The 27,550-nt window shown below is 39.0% G+C and overlaps 2 protein-coding genes across 3 annotated transcripts in view; one reads left to right on the forward strand and one right to left on the reverse strand.

The window, feature by feature from the left end:
- tram1 (translocation associated membrane protein 1) overlaps nt 1–27,550 on the reverse strand; it is a 133,374-nt gene that overhangs the window by 1,226 nt on the left and 104,598 nt on the right. Inside the window, exons 1-9 of one of the 2 annotated variants that reach the window (XM_057823733.1) lie at nt 15,846–16,162; nt 14,804–14,867; nt 13,422–13,540; nt 13,227–13,343; nt 13,087–13,145; nt 9,142–9,226; nt 8,796–8,866; nt 1,619–1,723; nt 1,407–1,550 (exon numbers count right to left, since the gene is read on the reverse strand). In XM_057823733.1, the coding sequence (XP_057679716.1) occupies nt 1,407–1,550; nt 1,619–1,723; nt 8,796–8,866; nt 9,142–9,226; nt 13,087–13,145; nt 13,227–13,343; nt 13,422–13,540; nt 14,804–14,867; nt 15,846–15,968 (887 nt within the window). In that variant the 5' untranslated portion in view covers nt 15,969–16,162. Of the gene's footprint in view, nt 1–1,406; nt 1,551–1,618; nt 1,724–8,795; nt 8,867–9,141; nt 9,227–13,086; nt 13,146–13,226; nt 13,344–13,421; nt 13,541–14,803; nt 14,868–15,845; nt 16,163–27,550 lie in introns of those variants that run through there. The other variant, XM_057823734.1, reaches the window with a different exon arrangement.
- On the forward strand, nt 18,706–26,140 carry xkr9 (XK, Kell blood group complex subunit-related family, member 9). The gene is made up of 3 exons (XM_057823732.1): nt 18,706–19,062; nt 19,330–19,544; nt 23,816–26,140. The coding sequence occupies exons 1-3, from the start codon at nt 18,746–18,748 to the stop codon at nt 24,445–24,447; spliced, it is 1,164 nt and encodes a 387-aa protein (XP_057679715.1). The 5' UTR covers nt 18,706–18,745; the 3' UTR covers nt 24,448–26,140.

Below are 27,550 nucleotides of genomic sequence, written 5' to 3' on the forward strand. Positions count from 1 at the left end.
TTATGTACCCTTTGTCGGCAATAACTGAGGCCAAAGATTTTCTGTAACTCTTCACAAGCTTTTCACACACAGTTGCTGGTATTTTGGCCCATTCCTCCATGCAGATCTCCTCTAGAGCAGTGATGTTTTGGGGGTGTCGTTGGGCAACACGGACTTTCAACTCCCTCCACAGATTTTCTATGCGGCTGAGATCTGGAGACTGGCTAGGCCACTCCAGGACATTGAAATGCTTCTTACGAAGCCACTCCTTTGTTGCCCTGGCTGTGTGTCTGGGATCATTGCCATGCTGAAAGACCTAGCCACGTCTCATCTTCAATGCCCTTGCTGATGGAAGGAGATTTTCACTGAAAATCTCTTGATACATGGCCCCATTCATTCTTTCCCTTACACTGGTCAGTCGTCCTGGTCCCTTTGCAGAAAAACAGCCCCAAAGCATGATGTTTCCACCCCCATGCTTCACAGTGGGTATGGTGTTCTTGGGATGCAATTCAGCATTCTTTCTCCTCCAAACATGAGAACCTGTGTTTCTACCATAAAGTTCCATTTTGGTTTCATCTGACCAGAACACATTCTCCCAGTCCTGTTCTGGATCATCCAAATGCTCTCTAGCGAACCGCAGACGGGCCTGGACGAGTACTGGCTTCAGCAGGGGGACACGTCTGGCAGTGCGGGATTTGAGTCATTGGCGGCGCATTGTGTTACTGATAGTAGCTTTTGTTACTGTGGTCCCAGCTCTCTGTAGGTCATTCACTAGGTCCCCCCGTGTGGTTCTGGGATTTTTGCTCACAGTTTTCGTTATCATTTTGACGCCACGGGGTGAGATCTAACATGGAGCCCCAGATCGAGGGAGATTATCAGTGGTCTTGTATGTCTTCCATTTTCTAATAATTGCTCCCACAGTTGCTTTCTTTACACCAAGCGTTTTACCTATTGCAGATTCAGTCTTCCCAGCCTGTGCAGGTCTACAATTTTGTCTCTGGTGTCCTTCGACAGCTCTTTGGGCTTGGCCATAGTGGAGTTTGGAGTGTGACTGACTGAGGTTGCGGACAGGTGTCTTTTATACCGATAATGAGTTAAAACAGGTGCCATTAATACAGGTAACGAGTGGAGCCCCGTTAGACCTCGTTAGAAGTTAGACCGCTTTGAAAGCCAGAAATCTTGCTTGTTTGTAGGTGACCAAATACTTGTTTTCCACTCCAATTTGGAAATAAATTCTTTAAAAATCAAACAATGTGATTTTGTTTTTTTTTCCACATTCTGTCTCTCATGGTTGAGATTTACCCATGTTGACAATTACAGGCCTCTCTAATCTTTTCAAGTAGAAGAACGTGCACAATTGGTGGTTGACTAAATACTTATTTGCCCCACTGTACATGTTGTTTGGTGTCATTTATTGTTGAGCTCACCTCACGAAAAGAATGTTAAAGTTTCCAGTGAGCAAATCGAAGCCTTGGTTGCTTGCGTTTGCCAGACCGAAGCCCACCGTGAGGACGGTGAGGGACAACGTGAGGAGTCGCCCCACTACGAAGAGGACGGCCCACACGGTAAAGCTGAAAAGACAGGAGGACGTGTGAAAATTACAATGTAGAAAAGTAGCTAAATTGGCGTCTGCGCTTACCCAAGTTGTCTGTTCTCGTTACTGAAATAGACAAGGCGAGAAACGTGGAAGAGAAGCTCCACAAAGTAGTGCAACACCATCAGGACCAAGCCCAGACGGTTCAAACTGGAAAACAAAAAATGACAACATTAGCATAAATTGATATAATAGAGCTGGAAATTTGTTCTTAAGTTTTAATCATGATTTGCTGCGTGAAAGACTATAATACGACTATAAATTGCTATAAAATGCCATGACTTTCGCTCACAACACTGTAATTGTTTGTTCCCAAATATTTAAGTTACACAGATTACATTTTGAGCACATATGTAACAAAAATGGCTGTAATTTCAAACCCTGAAAAATACGACTTAAATTTAAGTAATATCTGGGTCAGGGTACTTTGCCTTACATACACACAAACATAAATACAAACATACATACAGTACAGGCTTAAAGTTTGGACACACCTCATTTAATGACACACAAACGAAGGTCTCAACTCCATTGATAAAGCAATAAATTCATCTAATTAACCCTGAAAAGGCATACCTGTGAAGTCAAAAAACATTTTAGATGACTCCTTCTTGAAGCTTATTAAGAGAATGGCAAGAGTGTGCAAAAAAAGTAATCACAGCAAAGGGTGGCTACTTTGAAGATACTAGAATAAGAGGTGGGTAGAGTAGCCAAAAATTTTACTCAAGTAAGAGTAGCGTTACTTCAAAATAATATTACTCAAGAGTAAAAGTAGTCACCCAAAAAATGTACTCAAGTAAAAAAAAAAGTATCCAGTGAAAAGTATACTCAATTAATGAGTAACATTTTGAGTAACTGCTTATTTTTGTTTGATTTTTTTTTTTTTTAACAATGGTATATTTTACTCTCAGCACAATCTATAAGAACTGTTGTTATAATGATACTGTACAATAACCCATTACATAACCAGATTAAGACAAAGAAATTTAAAAAATCCTTGGAGAGAGAAAAACAAAAAAACAGTAATGAAGCATTATTCGTCCAAAGAGCATGCCTGCCCTCTAGTGGAGGAAAATAGTTCCTAGTTTTTCCATAGTTACTTTTATGAAATTAAAAGGACCATATCTCCAGTGGTCTCTTGTGAACAATCGGTGCCAAATAAAAACTGGGAGAGAGTTTTAAATCCGTGATTTCGATTTATGATGAGGGCAGCGCTCTATGTCAAATACAGTGGTACCTTTACATACGAAGTTAATTTTTTCCAGGACCTTATTTGTAACTCGAAATGGTCGTATGTGGAGTAGTATTTTCCCATAGGAATACATTATAATTCCATTAATTCGTTCCACAGCCCAAAAACCTACACTAAATCCTTAATAAATACTGCTGGTACCATTACAAATGGCAATTACACATAGCAAAACCAATACATTATAAATTAAAATCTGAATGATATAATCATACTAATTCCTGTAATAATGTAACGAATTGGATCCTAATGTGGCGGACGTTTTTTGTGGTACCTGAACGCACCGCCCCCGAGAGTGGTGAGCTAGAGAGTTTCACGTTCACTTTCAATATTTTCTTGAGAACACAGTCAACTTTGGTGGTCAGGAGGCGTTTTGTGTTAAATAAGTTGTGAAATAAATGATAAAAACGTGATGAAGCTGGCGATTTCACCACAATTATAATTGTCAGCTTAACTTATAAAGACTGGCAAACGGTGGTCGGAGGACGACCGTGGAGAGGTATTGTTGAGCCAGTTCACGGATGCGCACCCCACGCTCATATTTTTCTATAATTTGCATCTTCATTTAGAAGGTATGCGTCACCTTTTTCGTTGGTTCACCACCTTTACAAACCTTTTTGAAACCTGTGTTGATTTCTCACACAAGAAAATCCGCTGTGCGTTCGTCTGCGGTGCTGTCATGTCGTCGTATTTCGAGCATGTCTTCGGATGTAGAAACAAATGGCGAGTCAAATTTTACGTCGGATGTCGAAAAGATCGTGTGTCGAAGCGATCGTATGTCGAGGTACCACTGTACTTCATTTGTTACCGTTCTTTAAAGACGCGTTACTGAACAGGCTTGCGTGATCATAGAACAGTCTGATTGCTGTAATGGAGTCATGTGATTATTGTTGGGACGTCTCATTGGTGAAATTAGTAGCGCTACTCTTGGCAATAGCTTTGATAACAAAATAAATCCTAATATGTAGAATAAAGAGGAAAAATGTAACGACTCTTGTGTAGCCCAAATTAGCGGAGTAAAAGTAGTGTTTGTTCTTTACAAATCTACTCAAGTAAAAAGTATGGCTTAGCAAAACTACTCTTAGAAGTACATTTTTCTCAAGAAGTTACTCCAGTAAATGTAACAGAGTACATGTAACGAGTTACTACCCACCTCTGACTAGAATATTATACGTTTTTAGTTATTTCACCCTTTTTTGCTAAGTACATAATTCCACACATGTTCATTCATAGTTTTATTACATTCAGTGAGAAATTACAATGTAAATAACCATGAAAATAAAAAACGCACAAATGAGAAGGAGTGTCCAAACTTTTGGCTTGTACTGTATATGTGTGTGTAGGAGTGTGTGTGTGTGTGTGTGTGTATGTTTGCTTCTTGGATTCCTCAACTTTCTAATCATTACTTTCCAACTCACCTTTCCAGTAGAGGTCTCTACCCTAACACCCTCTTTGCTCCTCTGCTCTGACTCCTACAGGTCAATAAAGGTGGTGATTATTATTAGTGTATTATTATGACTATCCACTGATGATACTCATATGTGAATGAGCTCAGCTCCAGGACTCGTCTATCCGTAAATTGAGAAACACAGCTGATGTTCCAGAAGGAAGTCAACCCAAAGATAGTGGTAAAAAGAGTGCACACTTAACTCAACTAGGACCTTCACAACGCATTTCAGACTAACTAGCCAGCAGCAGCTAAGTAGCAGCGTTATTGTATAGCTAGGATGTAACTTTTGACCGCAAAACAACATAGGTAAGACGTGCGCATATATTATCTGTAGTGTGTAAGCCAGGTTTTTATTTGTCCAACATGGAGCATTATGTTTATTAATTACATGGGACTTTCTGCTGTTAGCTGGGGTCTGGAGCTAACTAACTGTTCCTACCAGCAGTGATAAATACTCACTTTCTTGAAAAACCATCTTATGTCCATCTTTCATACATCTATTCACATTCTGCTGTAGTCTGTGTGTAGCAGAGGTACATAAACACACTAGCTTCCAGAACGTTCTCCGATTGGGGCTGTTTGCAGTACTTTTTCTGGGAGTGGTGGAGGATAAAACGCACATTTGGCAATGGCATTGTATTTTGTTAGTTTTTAGCATTTCAAAAATAAAAATAAAATACATGAAGAAAAAATTAAAAGCCCAGCCCTTTTCACATAATTGCCATCCTCTGAAAAATGGCCCCATCGGCTCGATTTCTGATCACGTGATCGGATCTGGGACATCCCTAACCTATATTAAATCATTAGCTGCTCTTGACAGCGATGGAAGTCTAATCCACTTGAAGTGGGAGGCTGGCAGCGAATAAACGAATGTTCATTCGCTGCCACCCCTTCCCAGTTCAAAATGATTGGACTCCACAAACGAGTTGTAATTCGCCGTAAATATAATTAACTGAGAGATTAATTGCATCCTGTATAATAATGCATACAAAAGTAGTACATAGCAAACTTTAATTTTAAACATGGAGTCATATTAATGAAATATTACTCTATTCTCCGGACCCTGCACCCCACCCAATCACCCTAGTGGAGACAGAGGTGAGGCGTGTTTTCCGAGCAATGAACTCGTGGAAAGCTGCGATATCACAAAAACTGCTCAAAGCTTGTGCGGAGCAGCTGTCCCACATCTTCTGCAAGATCTTCAACCTTTCCTTATCCTAAGCTTTGGTCCCCACCTGCCTCAAATCTACAACAATCATCCCAGTTCCAAAGAGGACTCCTATATGCCGCCCCAATGACTACCCCTATTCGCCCTAATCCCAGTTATTATGAAGTGTTTTGAAAGGCTGGTCCTTCTGCACAAGGACAATCTCCGCCCACACTCAATTCCCACCAGTTTGCTTACCGGCCGAACCGATACACGGAGAATGCAATCACTATAGCTCTGCAGGCTGTGCTCAGTCAACTGGATCAACAACACAACTATGCCAGGATGCTCTTCTTGGATTATAGTTCGGCGTTTAAACATTTGAAAATCGACAAACTCACTACGTTGGGCCTCACCTCATGGACCTGCTCCTGGAACATGAATTTCTTGCCCAACAGACCCTAGGTTGTGAAACTTGGCCCCCACCACTCCTCCACTGAGCACTGGAACACCACAAGGCTGCGTGCTTAGCCCTCTTCTCTACTGCTTTAACACCTCTGACTGCAGCCTAATTACTACAACTTAATTGTAAAGTTTGCCGACGACACCACTGTCCGTGGACTGATCTCCAGTGGTGACGAGGCTGCCTACTGGGAAGAGATCCTGAGACTCACTTCCTGGTGTTCATTTAACAACCTAGCGCTGAACACCGCAAAGACAAAAGAGCTCATTGTTGACTTCAGGAGGAACCGTACCGAACCTCCTCCGCTCATCATCAATGGAAAGCGCGTAGGGAGACTCCACACTTTTAAATTGGCATTCAAATCTGCGATGACCTCTCCTGGTAAGTTAACATCACTTCAAGGGTTTAGGGTTTTAAGAAAGCCCAGCTGCGACTGCATTTACAGCGTCTCCTAAGGAAGCATGCCCCGTACAAGCTGCTGTCCTTCTACAATGGTACCATCGAGAGTCTGCTTACCTACTGCATCACTGCCTGGTATGAGAGCTGCACTTATGCGCAGAGAGAGACTCCAGAGGACAGTGAAAGCAACTCAGAATTGTTGGCTGCCCTCTACCCACATCGACTGAAGTCTACTTCTCCCGCTGCCTCAGCAGAGACATTTATCATCCTGGGTCTCAACTATTCGAACTCCCTCCGGTAGACGCTACAGGTGCATCATGGCGAGAACAAAGAGAGTGAAGAATAGCTTCTTCCCCAAAGCCGTCAACTTTCTCAATGCAAACATGTAATCATTGACCTCATTGTCAATGCTGCTACTATTATCATGTACTGATAATGATTCATTGTTATTAATCTATTTATTCATTTCAACATCAACACTCTACCTCCTTCATAATTGTAAACTGTCAACTGGTTTGATTTTATTTTCAGACAGTTTTATTGCATGCTATTTATGTATGACAAATTCATTGTGCGATGGAAGGGACTTGTTATTTTTAATCTTCAACAATGCCTTAAGACTGCATTTAACACAATTATTTTTACTTTATTTTATTAATATGACATATAATACGTTTTTGGATAGTTATTTTGAGATTTTGGGCCAGCCTACTTTTTTTTTTTAAAGGGATAATTAAAGGGTTAATTCTAGGGGTGGGTTGGCAGGTGGGAATCTTTGGGTACCTAACGATTCGATTTCGATTATGATTCAGAGGCTCAGATTCGATTATAAATCGATTATTGATGTCACCCAAACCCCCCCCTTTTAATGTTTTGTACATTAGTTACAAAATGGTTTAAAAATCCTATTGGGGTAAACCAAACTAATATTTAAGTATCAAGTTAACAGTTAAAAACATTCAAGAAAATACTCAAGTCCCCATTCTGTATCAGCAGCTTTAAACTACATTCAATTAATTTAATGATGTGAAAGTTGATAAAATTGCTCCCGTTATTCCATAATTTCCCTTCGATCTACTTACAATATGTCAAAGTTTTAAAACTGTTTCATTATTTAAAGATAGATTCAAGTCAAAATTTTGCTGATTTAGGAGTATTTCAGATAAAAAAGTTAATTAGGTTCGCTACAACAGAGTACTGCTTTAAGATTGCAGCTGTTTACAACGCGGCAACTACTAAACAGCAAGCCTGTCGTTTCGCATCTAGTTCTTTTTATATGTTCTAACACCGCCGTAGTCTGTCATTTAGCATCTAGTTCTGCATATATGTGATATCTACTATAGCCGTATGTGGCCGTATGTGTGTAGCAACTAGCAACTGGGCGTTGTTTGAACCAGCTGTCGGCCGCAGTCAGGTATTTTTGTTTTTTTATTTAGCGGCATGAGGTGAACATGATATTTGCTCTCGGTCCGTTTCTCATTACGTCCTGAAGACCGCGCTGACTGCGTTTTAGTTCTGCTTTACCTGGTATAATTCAATAATCGGAATTTGGATGTTTGTGAATCGTTCTCGAATCATCCACAGCTGAATCGCGAATAATCTAGAATCGGAAATTTCGCATGCCTCTAGTGACAATTTATTGAAATGGTGATATTGTGATACTTGGTATCCCAAAAGGTTATCGATATGCTCCTGCCAAGAATCGGGATATTGTTTTAAAAAGGTGTCAATGTTTAAAAAAAAAAAGGAAACAACAACAGGCTACCAAAATCTTCCACCATAATAGTGTCTCAGTTAACTCTACGGCTGCCATTGACGGTGCTCAAAGATCAATCCATTTAGACTGGGAACGTTTGTTCATTTAAAACCAGTCATTCAGTCTTTTGGTACGATTTTCAGGGCATTTACATGCTGTTCATTTTAGGGCATTTACAGGTAAATTCCTGTTGACTTGAGTCACTGCCTATTCATTTGGGTCATTCCCAGGTCACTTCCTGTTGTGTAACTCAAAATAAACAGGAAGTGATCCATAAAATACCCCAAAGTCAACATGAAACTGAAAATAAACAGGTAAATGACCTTAAATGGCCGAAAATTACCTCATTGCCTGGCATTTGGCTGCCACTGATGCCCATAGACGTTCAATCCGTTTGAAGTTCAAATGGATTGGACGTCTACTAGTGATGAACTGATTCCAATTCACAGCAGAAGCTTGTTTTTCTGTTTATTAGTTGTTTGTAGAATATCCTATAATGATTTCCTGACCAATGTATCGATCACCGTTGTATTGCCATATCGTCAGATCATCGTTATCGTGAGCTTTGTATCACAAATCGTATCGTATCGTGAGGTACCAAGAGATTCCCACTCCTAGACCTTAATTCTGACTTGCGCGGAAATTCGGGTTACGTTGCCAGCGCAGGAACGGAACTCACAATGAAATTATTGTTAATAAACATGTGAATTAACTCACAAAGCCTTATCACATAATAATAATCTGTATGTGTGTCATACTTGAGAATGTAGGCGCTGGCAATGTGGACCAAGTACAGGGAGATGTAAACCAGCTGACGAGGAATGTCCTCCTGAAGACGGTACACACACAAAGAAAGGAAAAATATTTAGACGCTACCAAAACGCCAATTCTTTGCAAACAATGCAACTTCAACTGAGGAAGAGCCAGAGGAAGTAACAGCGGGGGGTCCAAAAGTGGGATTACAATATTATCAACTGGTTCTATGCATGTGGAAAACAAAGTGGTAGAATACCATTTTACCATTTTTTTTTTTTTTTTAATGGACGATGAAATAAATCAGGCATTCGTAAAACAAACTATGTTCTTACAATCACGTACTGTTACCTTTTTAGTCTTCTGGAAGTAGAGTTCAGGAAGCGCGTGAAGCCAGTAGCCAATCTGGCAGATGTAGTAGAATTTCATCTGCAGCCTGTTGGGCCATATAACTCTTTCAGTGCCATTGACAATACTAGATGTCCACCCTATCATGTGCATGTTTATCATAGGTAGACTTACACTCCATTTGAAGTGGGAGGGTGACACTGAATGAAGCCACCATACCATTTCAAATGGATTTGAAGTTATTTCTGTCGGTGGCAGCCAATGAGTTCATATCATTGCACTGCTACTGCCACAACATTGCCACATGCATGTCATTAAGTAATATTTTCTTAGACATCTGTCTCAATCTGGGTACTGCATATGCAATATTTGTACAGTTACATTATAGCATTTTTGCACTATTACCGTAATTTCCCGAATATAACGTGCACCCCCCCCCCCCCCCCCCCAAATCAACTTGTAAAATCATGGTGCGCATTATACACGGGTACAGGGATTGAGACAGAAATGTGTATATATATATATATATATATATATATATATATATATAGATTAGGGCTGTCAAACGATTAAAATTTTTAATCGAGTTAATTATAGCTTAAAAATTAATTAATCGTAATTAATCGCAATTAATCGCAATTCAAACCGTCTATAAAATATGCCATATTTTTTCTGTAAATTATATATATATTCTGTAAAATAAATTGTTGGAATGGAAAGATAAGACACAAGATATACATTCAACATACGGTACATAAGGACTGTAGTGGGCATTTCACTCTACTGTCATTTAAATCTGTCTATGCTGTCCTCACTCCGAAGCGTCTACTTTTTCCAAAGCTAGACAGCTAGTGAACGACGCCTGAATAATTCTTCCTTTTTCATCTGATTTATTAATAAAATGGCCTCAAACCATTGTCCTCTTTAGACCGTCGTAAAACTACAAAATAAAAGTACACAAGCATTGCATTAGCAACAACGTTAGCTTAGCACGCTATACAGGTTCACTAAACATAAACAAAAAGCGTCTCATACAAAAAATATAACATTTCGCTTACTAACATAATATGTACATTCTTTACAACAACCATACTTACAGACAAATCTTGTCCAAGGATCATATAAGCACAACATTATCAGCCCGAGACGTCGTGCAGCCATAATGAACTGGTAAGAAAACAATAAACCATGTCGCAAAGTGGCCACAAGAGTTCGCTGTTGGACAGCATAAAAAGCCTTGCTGTAAAACTTACCAAAAGGCAGAATACTTTCTGAGCGGGACATGTGTGTTAATTGCGTCAAATATTTTAACATGGTTAATTAAAAAAATTAATTACCGCGCGTTAACGCGATAATTTTGACAGCCCTAATATAGATATATATATATAAAGACCGATTTTTTTTTATTGATACGGGCATGTTGTGTTAAAGAAAACGTATGCAGCGATCCGTTGCCGACCATTACGGTACATGACGTCACCATTTTTGTTTTGGTAATACTTCACTCTGATTGGTCGAATGATTTCGTCTGTGTTGAATTCTGCTTTTTTCGCTCTTCATAAAGCACAGAATTTAGTTTCTTGAACTCATTTGAGTCAACTTTTATTGCAACTCGGCAACTCGGACCATAACATAACAACACAGTTCCTGTGTCCGTCAACTATATCTGTCCCTCGGGAAACTCAAACCCAACTAACAATAGTTCCTCTTGTTACAGTAGCGATGCGCTCGTTCCGATTTCCGACTTCGGTCCTCACTTTTATTTTACCGTATCAATCCATGGAAGAAACATTTATTCATCATGATGAAACGATCAAGTTATACAGCACCCTTTAAAAGAAAAGTCACATCTGTTTTGTTTTCTCCTGGATTTTGGTAGGTTGGAGAAGTTGTCAGATCATATTATTACCGTGCATACTGTCAGTTTACGGTAATGTTTTGACCTACCAATGTGCTATGCTTGTGCTGTGTTTCACCAGTCAGTAAAATGACATTTCTGTTTCTGTACACGAGCTCTGTTTTCTTGTATTCTTCTATTTATTGGTGCTATAACTAGGGTGCGCGTTATACACGGGTACAATAATTTCCCCTAGATTTTACAAGTAAATTTGGGGAGCGCGTTATACACGGGTGTGCTTTATATTCGGGAAATTACGGTAAATCAATATCTATGCACAAACTGTCATTTGCTCATATCAAGTCAGCCAACTGCCTCCTTGTCTGAGTACTGTAAATTGTCATTACCACTACATCACCACTTGCTACTAGTCACTTATTCACTTTATTCCCAATCTGTGTACACTGTAATGTTTTTATTTATTTATTTATTTTTTTATATTGGCCCAATTGTACTTTTGCTTTTGTTTTATGTGGTGCACATTATGGCAAAAATTTAAATATCGCACTCTATGCAATGGCAATACAGTCTTTGTATTCTCTTGATTTACTTATCCTGACAAACATTCATCATCAGGGCTTAGTTGCATTAATTAATTGTGGACTTATTGTTGACGGTAGGTTGTCAGTTAGCAAATAGAGGGTCTGAGCACTCTTCAGGTGTGCTTTAGAGATCTATTGGCTGATGAAACCTCTAGGGTGCGAACAGGGCGGTCAAAGTTCATTTTGAATACTCATTTTTCTCTATTATATACTGTAATTTTCAACTATAAGGCGCACCTGACTATAAGCCGCCACCCACCAAATTTGACACGAAAACGGCATTTGTTAATATATAAGCCGCAGTGGACTCTGAGCCGCAGCTGTCCTCTCTGTATTATGGGAATTTAATATTTTGTATGACTTCCATGCGGTTCGGCAAGGATTCATACAATTTATTGACAAAGTCATCAGGAACATCAAAGAAAGCAGTCTTGCATGCCTCCCAGAGTTCATCAACATTCTTGGGTTTTGTCTTCCATGCTTCCTCTTTCATCCTACCCCAGACATGCTCAATGATGTTCATGTCTGGTGACTGGGCTGGCCAGTCCTGGACGATCTTGATTTTCTTTGCCTTGAGGAACTTTGAGGTAGAGATTGAAGTATGCGATGGAGCACCATCCTGCTGCAGAATTTGTCCCTTTTTATGGTTAGGAATGTAAGAGGCAGCTAAGATTTGTTGACATTTCTGACTATTTATGTTGGCTTCCACCCTGCAGATCTCTCGCACACCCCCATACTGGATGTAACTGTTAGGTTGCGCTGGGGAATTGGACCCCAAAGCAGAGAAGGGAGATGGCGGTAATTATTCACAAGTTTTATTGTTGGGATATTTACAACATATATTAACCGATAACACTTTATTTGACAGTGGCATTGTAAGACTGTCATAAGACCAAATGAACCACCATTATTGCTTCAAGAAGCTTCATTTGGCCATCACTGCTCCCTTGGGTGAAATAGTCAACCTCTGCTGCCACCAGCTGTTAACACTACTGGCGTCCAACATGCCTCCTAGCATGCAGTGCTGCGCTACAGATGTAAATACCAATCAAAATTCATGTTCTGTGCTAATTATTTCTTCACTTACTGTTCCAGTTGTTTCAATAATTGCTGGTTTTTAGTTACACTTTATTTGACACTGGGGCCATTAGACTGTCATAAACCCATCATAATTATGACATGACACTGACACGACAGATGTCATTTTGTGTCATCCGGCAAATTATCTCACTTTTAAATGGATGTAAAACATCCGAGCTGGACATAAATGGAGTTAGTGACATAATTTGCCGTATGACACTTAATGAATCAACAATTAAGCCGCACTGGACTATAAGCCGCAGGATTCAAAATGAGGGAAAAATGTAGCGGCCTATAGTCCGAAAATTACGGTAAATATGTTTTTTCCCATTTATCAGCAATAACAGCTAGCTGAACAGCTCGCTTCTCCTGGCAAAAACCTAGCATTAGTACGAATCTACTCGAAATTCAAGTGAGCAAGCTACTTACGGCATTAACATGTGAGGGTAGCCTTCCCAGAGCAAACTCGGATTGGACAGGAAGTTCTCCTGCCATGCAGAAACATATTTTACAAGGTTATTATGATGTTTTTAACAAGCAGGGATTCCTGGAATGAACGGAATACTCACAGAGAGAAGGATGCTAGCACCCCAGCCAAAGGAAAATAAGTAGAAAGCGCTAAGCTGGCCTGACTCGTTGAACTTGCTGTGTTTGGTTTTGGAGAAGTGTTTTTTCCGATTGAGTTTCTGCGCATCCAGAAACAGCAATTAGACAGCAATGCGGCTGGGCGGCGGGCGTTATGAGCGTTGGCGCTTCACACTCACATCAAGGACGTACTCCTGGATGATGGCATGCATGATGATTGCCACCAGCATGTAGAAAAAAATGGTGGCCAGGTCTTTGATGCCGTTGTGGAAGTGGTTGACAGGTGTCTCCTCGGGACCTTTTTTTTGACAACAGACGTGTGGTGGTTATTTAAAAAATCGTGGCTGGGAGCGACACTTGCCTAAGTGATGCTTGAGATTTAAATTGATTAAATATGACGGTGTGTCGGTCACGGGGGGGAAGTCATAGAAAATGTTTCTGGTGACAAAAACGGGATATTTTGTGGGATTTAAACAAAAAACTGGGGAAAAAAATGAGGTTTTTGATCTGTAATTTCAACCCTCAAAGACGTACATCTTTTTAAGAGAAAAAAAATTACGATGATAAAATGCAGTTACAAGAATAAAAATCATGAAATTCCATTGCATTTTATCTCCTCAATACAAAACTGTCTTATTTTTGATGAGAGTAATTTTAGGATTTTTTTTTTCTACTTGTAGTTTTAACCCACCCAAAAGTGTAATCTTTCTTTTCAACACGACTAAAAAAAAACAAAACAAACACCTTTACATTCATGTACAAAAATAAAAATGTAATGTTATAAGACAAAAACTGTTACCATTGAAGCAGCAAATTGGAAAAAGTCCTACTCTGAGGAAAAGAAGTTTAAAAAAAAAAAAAGTGCCCACCCCAAAAAATGTGGATGAAAAACTATTTGTAAAATATTGCCACCCCAAATAATGTTACACAAAAAACAACAACAACAACAAACAGAAAAACAATAAAAACACAGTATCACATACTGTTTGTTCTAATGACCTTACGCAAAAAGTTCAACAATATAATGTTATAAAGTTCCCCTTTTATGTGCTAACTTTGACATCCACATTCTGCAAAAATTAAGCAATTCCTTCCTGGTTCAGCTCACCTGGATTTTTAGACACTTCACCTTATTTGTACTTCATTTTTTTTGTCGTAAAGTTATCATAGAAGTGTAGAATAATTATGTAGCTAATAATTTTGATTCAAAAGACACAAACAAGACCAGGAAGGAACTGCATTGATGTTTTGCCTAATGTCAACCTTATCACGATAAAATGTGAAATCAGTCAAAAGAATAGTAATCTTACAATCACAAACCTCCGTAAATGGGTAAATTCTTTGATTAAAAACCCTCTTAAATGTGCTTTAGTCAAGACACATCTGTAAATAAGTTACAGAGCTGTCAGATAAGCCTGATGCTGCATTTGATGTTTAAAAAAAGGCTGCCAAAGAAGTCTGTTAACCTTCAAACAAGCTGGACTCGCTAGAAGAGAACTTGACAAATACGAACTGATTAAAATAGTGTCAATATTTTTCTTCAAATTTTAATTTTTCTTACCGTTCGTTGAGATGGTGACGTTGTACTGCACTGTGATGAACAACACTGCAAATTTAGACGTCACCTGTTAAATCAAGACAAAAGGGTGTTAAAATATTTTAATGTAAAAACGTTTCGTTATTTGTTTTCTTCGGTTGTTCTTTATTATACCCTTCAACAGTGAAAGTGTTGCATTCAAGACACTCGGATTTCTGAAATGTTGGTAAAAACAAACGAGAATGCGTGTAGCTGCAACCATGTGATTAATCTTCGTGTTTTTTTGTTTTGTTTTGTTTTTTTGCCAGTCTTAGTCATTTTGTTTTCTCACTAAAATCCATTTTGATGCAATTGTTGCGCGTCCGATGATTTCTTTTAATGACGACGTTGCATTCAATGCACCTCAACCCCGTGGGAAATTTAATAATTTCATTTTGAAAAAAGGCTTTAAACTAAGATTTATGGATAAATGAATGGTAAAATAGGTCAAGAAGTTAAACTACTTTCCGATTGTGGTTAGCATTCCGCTAAAAACAGCAAGAAACAAAGTTGGGGTTCGTCGTTAGACTGAATGTTGGCAGCCCTCCCTTACAATGCCACGTAATACAGACAACCATAGGTGTAAACTATGTATAACTCGCGTTTTACCTGATCAATGACGACAAAAGAGCGCCAAAAACAAAATTGTGACAAATGCTTATTTTTAATAAACACAAAGTGTTGCGTTCAATGAACTTATTATGTTACGAAAGTGCGCCTGTTGATTCCAAATGTTCCCATACGGCAATCGGAGACTAAAAAAAGGGGAATACCATTGATATATTCAACTGAATTTGTACTTTAGTGGGTTTCAAATAGCAAAACAGGCGACGCGAGTGTATAAAATGGATAAACTTTTTTCTGGCAGGAGGAAGTAACACCGCGAAGAAAGGCGAGCAAGAGAGCCGTGGACAGTACTTAGCTGGCGGGCGAAGGAGAGTCGAGCACCGGGCGGTCGGCTCCTGGAGCTCCGCCGTACTTCCACACAGGCATTACCCATCTATCGAACGTGCATATCGGCATTTACCTCGAACATGAGGCCGAGGAGGAACACCATAGCAACGCAGGCCACAATATCGGCATGGTTCTGGATGACGAACTCGTGGCTCATCACCGGCGGGCTCTTGTTGCTCCGTTTTCGAATGCCCATGTCGACGAGATTCGGCGTTGCTTGTTCGACGGCGGTTGTCCTCAATGTAATTTTTAAAAATATTTTCAACGTGGAAGCGCTCGGATCTTAGGTTTCCGTGCCGTTTCCGAGAAACGTAAGGCCAGACAGCGATTAAATGGCGTGTCACTCTTAGCTCTAGTGGGAGGGTCCACGCTAGACAGAGTTTAGGACGCCGCGCTCGGTTCTACACAGGAAACGATTGCGTTTCTCGTGCGCCACCTCCAGCACCGGAGTGTACGCACAGTCTACTAAGTTTCATGTTTTGGCCAGAGTAAATACAGCGATCCATCGTTTTTTGCAGGTAATGGGGACCACAACCCGCCGTGATAAGTGAAAAACCGCGAAATAGCGCCCCCCCATTAAACAAAAATAAAAAAAAATAAAATAAAATATCTAAAAAATATCAAAATGTAATGTTTTTTTGTGCGTGTTCAATGTATTTATTCAGATTTAGCATTGGAAAGAGATACATATAAGACTTTTTTTTTTTTTTAATTTTTTTTTTACTTTTTCCCAAAAGTACAACTAAAAAGCATTTTATGGATTTATAGATATATTTAAATTAGGGCTGTCAAACGATTAAAATTTTTAATCGAGTTAATTACAGCTTAAAAATTAATCACAATTAATCGCAATTCAAACCATCTATAAAATATGCCATATTTTTCTGTAAATTATTGTTGGAATGGAAAGATAAGACACAAGATGGATATATACAGTCAACATACGGTACATAGGGACTGTATTTGTTTATTATAATAATAAATCAACAAGATGGCATTAACATTATTAACATTCTGTTAAAGCGATCCATGGATAGAAAGACTTGTAGTTCTTAAAAGATAAATGTTATTACAAGTTATGGAAATCTTATATTAAAACCCCTCTTAATGTTTTCGTTTTAATAAAATTTGTAAAAATTTCAATCAAAAAAATAACCTAGTAGCCCGCCATTGTTGATGTCAATAATTACTTACACAATGCTCATGGGTGCTGAAGCCTATAAAATCAGTCGCAACACAATTAACATGTGGACATTTCACTGTACTGTCATTTAAATCTGTCTGAGCGGGGCATGTGCGTTAATTGCGTCAAATAACGTGATTAATTAAAAAAAAAAAAATTACTGCCCATTAACGCGATAATTTTGACAGCCCTAATTTAAATAAATGTTTCTTAAGCAATTCAAATGCAATAATTATGATAAGTTTTAAACATGTTACTGTCTCACCGAATCATTTTTAAACAAGATTAAAGTATGAAATGCTTGTCTTTATTAAATGCTTCATTCAGTGAGTCCACTCAAATGAGTTGCCACAGCAACTGTTTAACAAGTCAAACGATGATTTGAAGTGTCCCAAAAGTATAATTAAAAAAAAAAACATGTATTTGTAGACATATTTAAATAAATGGTTTTTAAGCACTTCAAATGTAATAATTATGATAAGTTTTAAACATGTTACTGTCCCACCAAATCATTTTTAAACAAGTTTAAAGTACAAAATGCTTGTCTTTATTAAATGCTTCAGTGAGTGAGTCCACTCAAATGAGTTGCCACAGCAACTGTTTAACACAGGGGTGGGAAAACCGGTCCTCGAGAGCCGCTGTGGGTCCTGGTCTTTGTTCCAACTGATCCAGTACAGAGCTTTTAACCAATGAGGTTTCAATGGAAACAAGAAGCACCTGACTGCAATCAACTGATTGCACTTATAACACACCAGATTGGTGAAAAGGTGTCCTCTTGATGGGTTGCAGCAAAAACTCACACCCACAGCGGCCCTTTGTGGAAAAGTTTGCCCACCCCTGGTTTAACAAGTTAAACAATGATTTGAAGTCTCTGCTTCCATTCGTTTGTGGCAAGATCAAACATTAAACGTCTGTCAATCATGTTAACTTTAATAAGCAACTCAAGTGCACTGCCTGACCAACAAAGAGCAGCAGGAGGGAGAGTGAGACTACGTGATCAGCTCGGGATGGCTCATCTTTATTTATTAATTTTTTTAATTGGAAAAAAAAAAAAAATCCACGATGGACTGAGAGCGTGAAGTTTGAAGCGAGAAGTAGCGAGGGATCACTGTATATTCTTTTCCTCTTTTGTTAAAGGGATTGCCCCTTTTCAACAATCAGGTGATTTCTACTAAAGCCACGCCCACAAACAACACAGTCAGCACCCTGGCAACAGGTAAACCCTGACCCGCCCTAAATGTGATGGTGGCAAATTACTGTAAACACCCACGCCTGTCAACTTCATTCATTCTCTTAATCTGATACATTAAAGACATGTCTACGCTAATAAGATTCCCAAGGAGTGACTCAAGTCTTTTACCTTTGTTAATCCAATTTTCATGCAGTAATGCTCCCTGGGTTCAAAGTTTTTTTTTTTTTAACTTATTTTATATCTTTTTGACTGTTCAAAATTTGCTTTTCTAGTTAGTTTTGCTGCTGTCCCAGTTTCTTTCAATAAATCTAAATCTGATGTTTTACTATCTTCAGAGTTTGAAAGAACTAAAGATAACTGAAAAATCTACTCAAGTACAAAAGTATTTGAACTTTGTTACTTCCTATGAAGGGAAATGTGCACGTGCGCAGGACACGGTTACGCAAGAACGTTGCCGGTCGCGCTAGTCTGTAAGGTGGAGCTTGTTCAGTATTTCCAAGAGAGACGAGAGAGTTGATATCAAGAACTAACAGATGAATTGGTAGCAATGCTCCTAAACTGCTTTGCACAAAAATGTCTTTCATGGACTGACTCTGAAATGCTCCAAACGGACATTCGGTACACGAAACTGCGATGGCTTCTGACTGTCTTAGGGCTTTTACTATACTTCGTAGATATCTGGACAGACGTGGGACTGTCTCTGAAGTACCTTCTGGATGAACAATACATATGCTCGGCATTGACGTTCTCCTTCGTCCTGTTCGGGCTGCTGGTCACTCAAATTTTTAGCCATGCCTGGTATGAGGACGACATCAAAGATGCAGTGGTCAACCCCCGAGGGGAAGCCGCAGTATGGGGAATTTCCAGCCGAAGGCTTATGGTCATCCACGTGTGTGGTGTGGGAATTTTCACCAGGTAAGGTGATGCGTAAAATTTTTTTTTTTTTAAAATGCTGAAGTACATGAAAAAATAGGGCGTGTCGGTATGAACAGTATTGTACCTTCTTGTCCACTAGCTTTCAATTATATAAACCGGTGGAACAACATTGTAGTTTCATCTTAAAAAGACATCACTATGAGAACATACCTGCAATTCTCTTAATTTGGCTAGTCTTAAATCAGCGTACTATACAAAAACAGATTCATTTGATTTCCCACACTGCGTTCATGCTCTCATTTTAAGGTACTACCACCTACTCAAAAATAGCTTTGGAGTGGTCTGGATCTCGAATGATTCCCTCGATAAGGCCGAGAGAAGAGAAGTGCACTACCGCCTGTTTTGCCACGCCACCGACCTGAGTATGCTCAAACTCTTCGAGGCGTTCTTGGAGAGCGCACCCCAACTTCTCCTGCAGATCTACATCATACAGGACCACGGCGAGGCTTCGCTTGTGCAGTGTACGTTTTCAGAGATGATTTTCTTGATTGAGTACAATGCTTGCAATGTCTGTAGGATCTGTCTAATGTAGTTGTCAAGAACAGTCTAAAGCAGGGGTATCCAACTCCGGTCCTTGAGAGCCCCTATCCAGTTTGTTTTCCATGTCTCCCTCCTCTAACACACCCGAATCAAATGATCAGAACATCAGCAAGCTCTGCAGGAGCTTGATAACGTTCCTGATTAGTTGAGTTAGGTATGTAGGAGGAGGGATACATGGATAAACAAACTGGATAGAGGCTCTCGAGGACTGGAGTTGGATACCCTAGGTGTAAAGACCAGGGGTGAAAGTGGCTAAAATTTCTTGCCGGAACTCCCTTGGCTCCAGCACCCCCCTGACCTTCGTGAGCTTTAGCGTCTCAGAAAATGAATGAATGAATTAATAGGTTTCATACATTATACTGGAACAAGGCAAAAATGAGAAACCGATTTCCATTCAAAATTGTATTTTTTCACTGATTTACAAAATTCCATCTAAAACTATATCTAATTGTTATATTTCCTCAAATTTAAAAGCGAAACCTCAATTTTAACTATTCAAGAACATAAGATATACTTTAAAATTGAAGATAATATACTTTAAACACTGACTTTAAAAAATAAAATAAAATAAAATAAATATGTAAAATTCCTTAAAAAAAAAAAAAAGAACTAATAACTTATATTATGCACAGTGAAATGGGATATACTGTATTTTGAAGAAAAAGTAAACTGACTTTTTTTTTTTTTAAATTTTAAGGAAATAAATAAGTAGCCTTACATAAATGAACACAAATAAGTACACATTAACATGGAACGTTTTCTGAACCACCCAAATAAAATAAAATAAACTCTTTCCTTTCTTTTAAAGATCTGATCAATTTTCCGTTGCATTGCACCTTTAATTCAACAAGCTTTTTTTTTTTGTAGAGAATAGATTTTAAGCCCGAACCTAACCCGATCCGACCCGGGTGGCGCCCAAAATGTCAATTACTTTCGTTCGGGTCGCGCCAGACTTCTTTCTCGCTTTTTTTAATCTAAATATTAGGGCTGCCAAAATTATCGCGTTAACGGGCGGTAATTAATTTTTTAAATAAATCATGTTAAAATATTTGACGCAATTAAGACACATGCCCCGCTCAAACAGATTAAAATGACAGCGCAATGCAATGCCAACTTGTTACTTGTGTTTTTTGTCGCCCTCTGCTGGCGCTTGGGTGTGACTGATTTTATGGGCTAAAGCACCCATGAGCATTGTGTAATTATTGACATCAACAATGGCGGGCTACTAGTTTATTTTTTGATTGAAAATTCCACAAATTTTATTAAAACGAAAACATTAAGAGGGGTTTTAATATAAAATTTCTATAACTTGTACTAACATTTATCTCTTAAGAACTACAAGTCTTTCTATCTATGGATCACTTTAAGAGAATGTTAATAATTTTAATGCCATCTTGATTTTGTTTTAACAAATACAGTACTTATGTACCGTATGTTGAATGTATATATCAGTCTTATCTTTCCATTCCAACAATAATTTACAGAAAAATATGGCATATTTTATAGATGGTTTGAATTGCGATTAATTACTTTTAATTACGATGAATTAATTTTTAAGCTGTAATTAACTCGATTAAAGATTTTAATCATTTGACAGCCGTAGTAAATATATATTCAAATATGTATACTAAAACGATAAATGGGTGTTAAACTAAGGAATACTTTTTATTAGGGCTGTCAAACGATTAAAATTTTTAATCGAGTTAATTACAGCTTAAAAATTAATTAATCGTAATTAATCGCAATTCAAACCATCTATAAAATATGCCATATTTTTCTGTAAATTATATATGTATATATTCTGTAAAATAATTTGTTGGAATGGAAAGATAAGACACAAGATGGATATATACATTTAACATACAGTACATAAGGACTGTAGTGGGCATTTCACTCCACTGTCATTTAAATCTGTCTATGCTGTCCTCACTCCGAAGTGTTTACTTTTTCCAAAGCTAGACAGCTAGTGAACGACGCCTTAATAATCAGACTTCTTCCTTTTTCATCTGATTCATTAATAAAATGGCCTCAAACCATTGTCCTCTTTAGACCGTAGTGAAACTACAAAAAAAAAAGTACACAAGCATTGCATTAGCAACAACGTTAGCTTAGCACGCTATACAGGTTCACTAAACATAAACAAAAAGCGTCTCATACAAAAAATAGAACATTTCACTTACTAACATAATATGTACATTCTTTACAACAACCATACTTACGGACAAATCTTGTCCAAGGATCATATAAGCACAACATTACAACGTAGGCGTCAGCCCGAGACGTCGTGCAGCCATATTGAACTGGCAAGAAAGCAATAAACCATGTCGCAAAGCGACCACAAGAGTTCACTGTTAGACAGCACAAAAAAACCTTGCTGTAAAACTTACCAAAAGGCAGAATACTGTCTGAGCGGGACATGTGCGTTAATTGCGTCAAATATTTTAACGTGATTAATTTAAAAAATTAATTACCGCGCGTTAACGCGATAATTTTGACAGCCCTACTTTTTATAAATAAATAATTTGGATAAAACGGAGGGAGACGTGAATGCTGTAGCTTTGCCCTCTTTTTAATCTTCCCTTCCTGCCCCGGTGCCCTCCGAGTCCGCATCCTAGTATTTCCTTTTCGATATATAAGAAGTGAAAAACAAACTGAAGACGGAGTATACGGTAGGAAAATGAGAGTGGGGCATGGAAAGGCTTCAAATTGATTGTTGAAGATGCGATACAGAAACTTGTGTCGGCTTAGCTGAATGTAAACGAATGTGACGCCTTGTTATCATACGAGTAATATATTTAACAAACTTTCCCAGCGTTATTTCGTTGTGTAAATGCATTTATAATGATCATAAAAATATGTAGACTATTTAAACATGGAAAAAACTTAAAATTAAAATAAATGTCAAATCCACTATATCCGCCTGATAGAATAGACACACACATATAAAAGATATAATGTTTGTTGTTTAACTGGGAGAATTCGTTAAAAAAGACAGGCTTTAAGTTATCATTATGAACAGGCATCGTCACAAATGTGATCACACAAAACGCAACCACGCACCGCATCCCTGCATTTCCTCCTCCACTTGAGTCCTAACAAATAAAATATTAAATCCCGGGGGGTTTTTTTGGGTTCGGGCTAACTCAAAATCTCTCGACACATGGCCTTATTCATTCTTTCCTTTACACAGATCAGTCGTCCTGGTCCCTTTGCAGAAAAACAGCCCCAAAGCATGATGTTTCCACCCCCATGCTTCACAGTGGGTATGGTGTTCTTCGGATGCAATTCAGTATTTTTTCTCCTCCAAACATGAGAACCTGTGTTTCTACCAAAAAGGTCTATTTTGGTTTCGTCTGACCATAAAACATTCTCCCAGTCCTCTTCTGGATCATCCAAATGCTCTCTAGCGAACCGCAGACAGGCCTGGATGTGTACTTTCTTCAGCAGGGGGAAATGTCTGGCAGTGCAGGATTTGAATCCCTAGCGGCGCATTGTGTTACTGATAGTAGCCTTTGTTACTGTGGTCCCAGCTCTCTGTAGGTCATTCACTATGTCCCCCGTGTGGTTCTGGGATTTTTGCTCACCGTTCTTGTTGTCATTTTGACGCCACGGGTGATATCTTGCATGGAGCCCCAGATCGAGGGAGATTATCAGTCGTCTTGTATGTCTTCCATTTTCTAATAATTGCTCCCACAGTTGATTTCTTTACACCAAACATTTTACCTATTGCAGATTCAGTCTTCCCAGCCTGGTGCAGGTCTACAATTTTGGTTCTGGTGTCCTTCGACAGCTCTTTAGTCTTGGCCATAGTGGAGTTTGGAGTGTGACTGACTGACATTGTGAACAGGTGTCTCTTATACCGATAATGAGTTAAAACAGGTGCCACTAATACAGGTAAAGAGTGGAGCCTCGTTAGACCTCGTTAGAAGAAGTTAGACCTCTTTGACAGCCAGAAATCTTGCTTGTTTGTAGGTGACCAAATACTTATTTTCCACTCTAATTTAGAAATAAATTCTTTAATAATCAATGTGATTTTCTGTTTCTTTTTTCCATATTTTGTCTCTCATGGTTGAGGTTTACCCATGTTGACAATTACAAGGCTCTCTAACCTTTTCAAGTAGGAGAACCTGCACAATTGGTGGTTGACGAAATACTTATTTGCCCCACTGTATATATTTGCTCTGTCTTCCAGATTTTTCTATGATCTTCTCCTTTTTCAACATCAGCTGGGCCCTGGTGGACTACCGCCGCTGCCTCCGCCGGTCACTCCCACACATCCAGGAGATGCCCTCTGGCCTACCCACCGCCATTTACCTCCTCTACAAACTCTGCACCATAGGCAGCCACATCCTCAGCTACAGTCTCCTTCTGGTACTCAACCCTTACTGTGTGATAGCCTTAGTGGCTTTTTTGTGGCTGCTGGGGACTTTGTGGTCACACGTACTCGGTACCCACTTCTGCACCACCAGAAGACACGAGATAGTCTACCGCATCGTGGTTGGGTTCATACTCACAAACACCTTTTTTAACGTTAAAGGAAAGGACACCAAAAGAGACATGGCTGTGTATTATATCGTCTACTCGTTCATTAACATGACGTCGCCATTGCTTTTGGGTTTTCTAAAACCTGAAGTGCAGAAAGAAATGTTCTTCCTGGTGATCAGCGGGTTCATTATCGGCGGCACCGTGCTAGGGATGGTCTTCCTTTTGTCTTACTACGGGTACATGCACCCGAGGGAGAAGAAACGCGAAGCTGACGAGGTAGATGGAATTGGAAATAATATCGTGAAAACAAGCAGGATGAGCAAGTTTCTGCAGCCTTGACAGATGTATCGTGAAGACAGCGGACATGCTACGTCAAGGACGGGTTGACGCAGACCTGGCTCCAGTCCAGAATGAGGGCGGACATGCTTGAAGTAAAAATGAATGCACAACAAATACAGTGAGTATAAAATGGAATGGGTGACATTTCACAACTTTTGCTATAGCGGGTCTAAGAAGGCCATTTCACAACCTTGACTGATATTCTTGAACGGAAAAGACTCCGTCAAGACAGCGGACATGTCTCAAAGATGGCCAGTGTTCTGTCAAATTTTGCACGCCATCAGAAATTGCAACTTTGCAGTTTTGCGCATGCGCGTAATGTTAACAATGGCCGCGAATGTAGCAGTTTCAAAGTAAACACTACAAACAGTCTTTACAGAAAGGAATTTTTACTTACGTTTGATCATGGACGCACATGTACAGTGGTATGAAAAAGTATCTGCACCTTTTGGAATTTCTCACATTTCTGCATAAAATCACCATCAAATGTGATCTTATCTTTGTCAAAATCACACAGATGAAAAAACAGTGTCTGCTTTAACTAAAACCCCCCAAACATTTATAGGTTTTCATATTTTAATGAGGATAGCACACAAACAATGACAGAAGGGAGGAAAAATAAGTAAGTTAACCCTGTGCCTAAGGAGACATAAGAGCAATTGAAACCTATTTTTACCAAACAATTTATGTCAGGTGTGTGCCTAATCACTAATGAGTGGTTTAAAGCTGCCCTGCCCACTATAAAACTCACACCTGCTAAGAATTGTCTTGATGAGAAGATTTGTCTGATGTGCATCTTGGCTCGGTCAAAAGAGCTGTCTAAAGACCGGCGATCAAGGATTACTGATTTGTATAAAGCTGGGAAAGGATACAAAACCATCTCTAAAAGTCGGGATGTCCATCAATCAACAGTCAGAGAAGTTGTCTACAAATGGAGTTTGGCACTGTTGCTTCTCTCTTAAGGAGTGGCCGTCCACCAAAGATGACGCCAAGAGTTCAGCGCAGAATACTCAGAGAGGTAAAAAGAACCCTAGAGTGTCTGCTAAAGACTTACAGAAATCACTGGCACAGTCCAATATCTCTGTGCACACATCAACCATCTGTACAACTATGGCCAAGGATGGTGTTCATGGGAGGACTCCACAAAGGAAGCCACTGCTGTCTAAATAAACATTGTTGCTCGTTTAATGTTCGCAAAAAGGAAGTTGGACACTGCACAGAAGTTTTTCCTCCATATGAAAAGCTCACCAACATCAGCACATCATCCCCACTGTGAAGCATGGTGGAGGGAGTATCATGATTTGGGGCTGTTTTGCTACCTCAGGGCCTGGACAACTTGCAATCATTAATGTAAGAATGAATTCAAATATTTATCAGGATGTTTCGCAGGAAAACCATCTGTCAAACAGTTGAAACTAAAATGAGGGGTGGATGCTGGAACAAGAAAATGATCCAAAACTCAGAAGTAAATAAACTCCAGAATGGTTTCAGAAGAACAAAATACACATTCTGGGGTGGCCAAGTCAAAGTCCAGACTCGAACCCCATTAAGATGCTGTGGCATGACCTAAAGACAACGATTCATGCTAGAAATCCCGGGAATCGAACTGAACTACAGCAGTTCTGTGGAGAAGAATGGGCCAAGATTAGTCCTGATTGATGTGCCAGACTGATCTGCAGCTACAGGAAGCGTCTGGTTGAAGTTATTGCTGCCGAAGGGTAGGGGGGGTTGGGCCCACAAAATATTAAATGTGATGGTTCACTTACTTATTTTTCCCTCTTCTGTCATTGTTTCCATACTATCCTCATGAAAACCTATAAATGTTTGGGTGGTTTTAGTTCGAGCAGACATGTTTTTTTCATCTGTGTGATTTTGACAAAGATCAAATCACATTTGATGATGATTTTATGCAGAAATGTGATAAATTCTGAAAGGTTCCGATACTTTTTCATACCACTGTAGAAAAGTTCTCCACAGCCACATCCTGTTAGCTGCACACAACAACTGCACGCCACTCTCTCACGGTTAACGTCTTCGCAGTGTCGTCAAGAATTAATTTACGCTTTTCTCGTCTTGCACATGTTTGTTTATGATGTAACTTGTTTATTTCGCACCTTTGGACATTAAGAGTCCAACTGAATGTAAAACAGGGCTTATTCACCGCCCCAAAAGCTTTGGGAGCAAAATATTATGAGGGTGCAAAATTTGACAGAACATCGGCGTACCCCATCACATTCCTCAAAACTGTCCAGTACTGTCAGATACATTATCGGCTATTTTGAAGTTTACATTTTAACACATGCACTTGTAAATATGTATATACTGTATGTGTGTGTAACGATATAGATATATGTAGATGTATATATATATGTGTATGCATATTTTTCTACATGTACATTTCATATTTATTACACTGCCACTTTACATTTGTATCTGCTTTTCTCATTTATCTGCTGACTACCACATTGAAAGCTGTTACAACACTGAGACTGATACAGCTAATAATCATAAAATGGGGTCAAGTGCAATAAAGTGAACGTGAATGATCAAGATTACCTGATTTCTTTTGTAATCCACTCCCATTTTCCAAATGTCATAATGAGATTTTCTAACGTTACTTGAGGTCAAGAGCTGTAATGCAGCAATTGAACACCAGACGGCAGGATTGTCATTGGTATTTCCTAGAAGTCCATATAACTCGTTATATGCATGTCCGCTGTAGGCGGAGTATGACTTTTGTCTGATGGGGGGAGGGGGGGACATGTTGATGACCCCGAAACGCAGTGTCAGCAATAAAATAAACTTACAATACAAAGCTTTAGGTTTAAAAGAAATTCTAAATATCCATCTTGCCTCCTTAGGTGTAGTTGTTGCCAGGCAAAGCAAAAGACAGTCTCTAAGGTGCTAGTCACGTGATCTGTTCAAAATATAATTTTGGCTGATTATGAAATACTCTGTAGGATTCTTGTTCATCTCATTCATTTTTGTTGCTCGTTATATTGCTTTAGAACTTTTAAAAGCAACATTTTAACGACTAAGCCTTTCAGAATTTTTGACATTAGGCTTAATCTTCGAGTTAGCGGGGCTTTAATTAGTCGGTGGA

This window comes from Corythoichthys intestinalis, chromosome 20 (genome assembly GCF_030265065.1).
Source record: "Corythoichthys intestinalis isolate RoL2023-P3 chromosome 20, ASM3026506v1, whole genome shotgun sequence".
Classification (NCBI taxonomy): Eukaryota; Metazoa; Chordata; class Actinopteri; order Syngnathiformes; family Syngnathidae; genus Corythoichthys; species Corythoichthys intestinalis.

What these genes read in the sequence shown, in the direction of transcription:
- xkr9 (XM_057823732.1), top strand. Translation starts at nt 18,746, where the DNA reads ATGCTCCAAACGGACATTCGGTACACGAAACTGCGATGGCTTCTGACT. An exon ending in GGTGTGGGAATTTTCACCAG is followed by an intron (nt 19,063 to 19,329) that starts GTAAGGTGATGC and finishes TCTCATTTTAAG; the next exon opens with GTACTACCACCTACTCAAAA. An exon ending in CGAGGCTTCGCTTGTGCAGT is followed by an intron (nt 19,545 to 23,815) that starts GTACGTTTTCAG and finishes TCTGTCTTCCAG; the next exon opens with ATTTTTCTATGATCTTCTCC.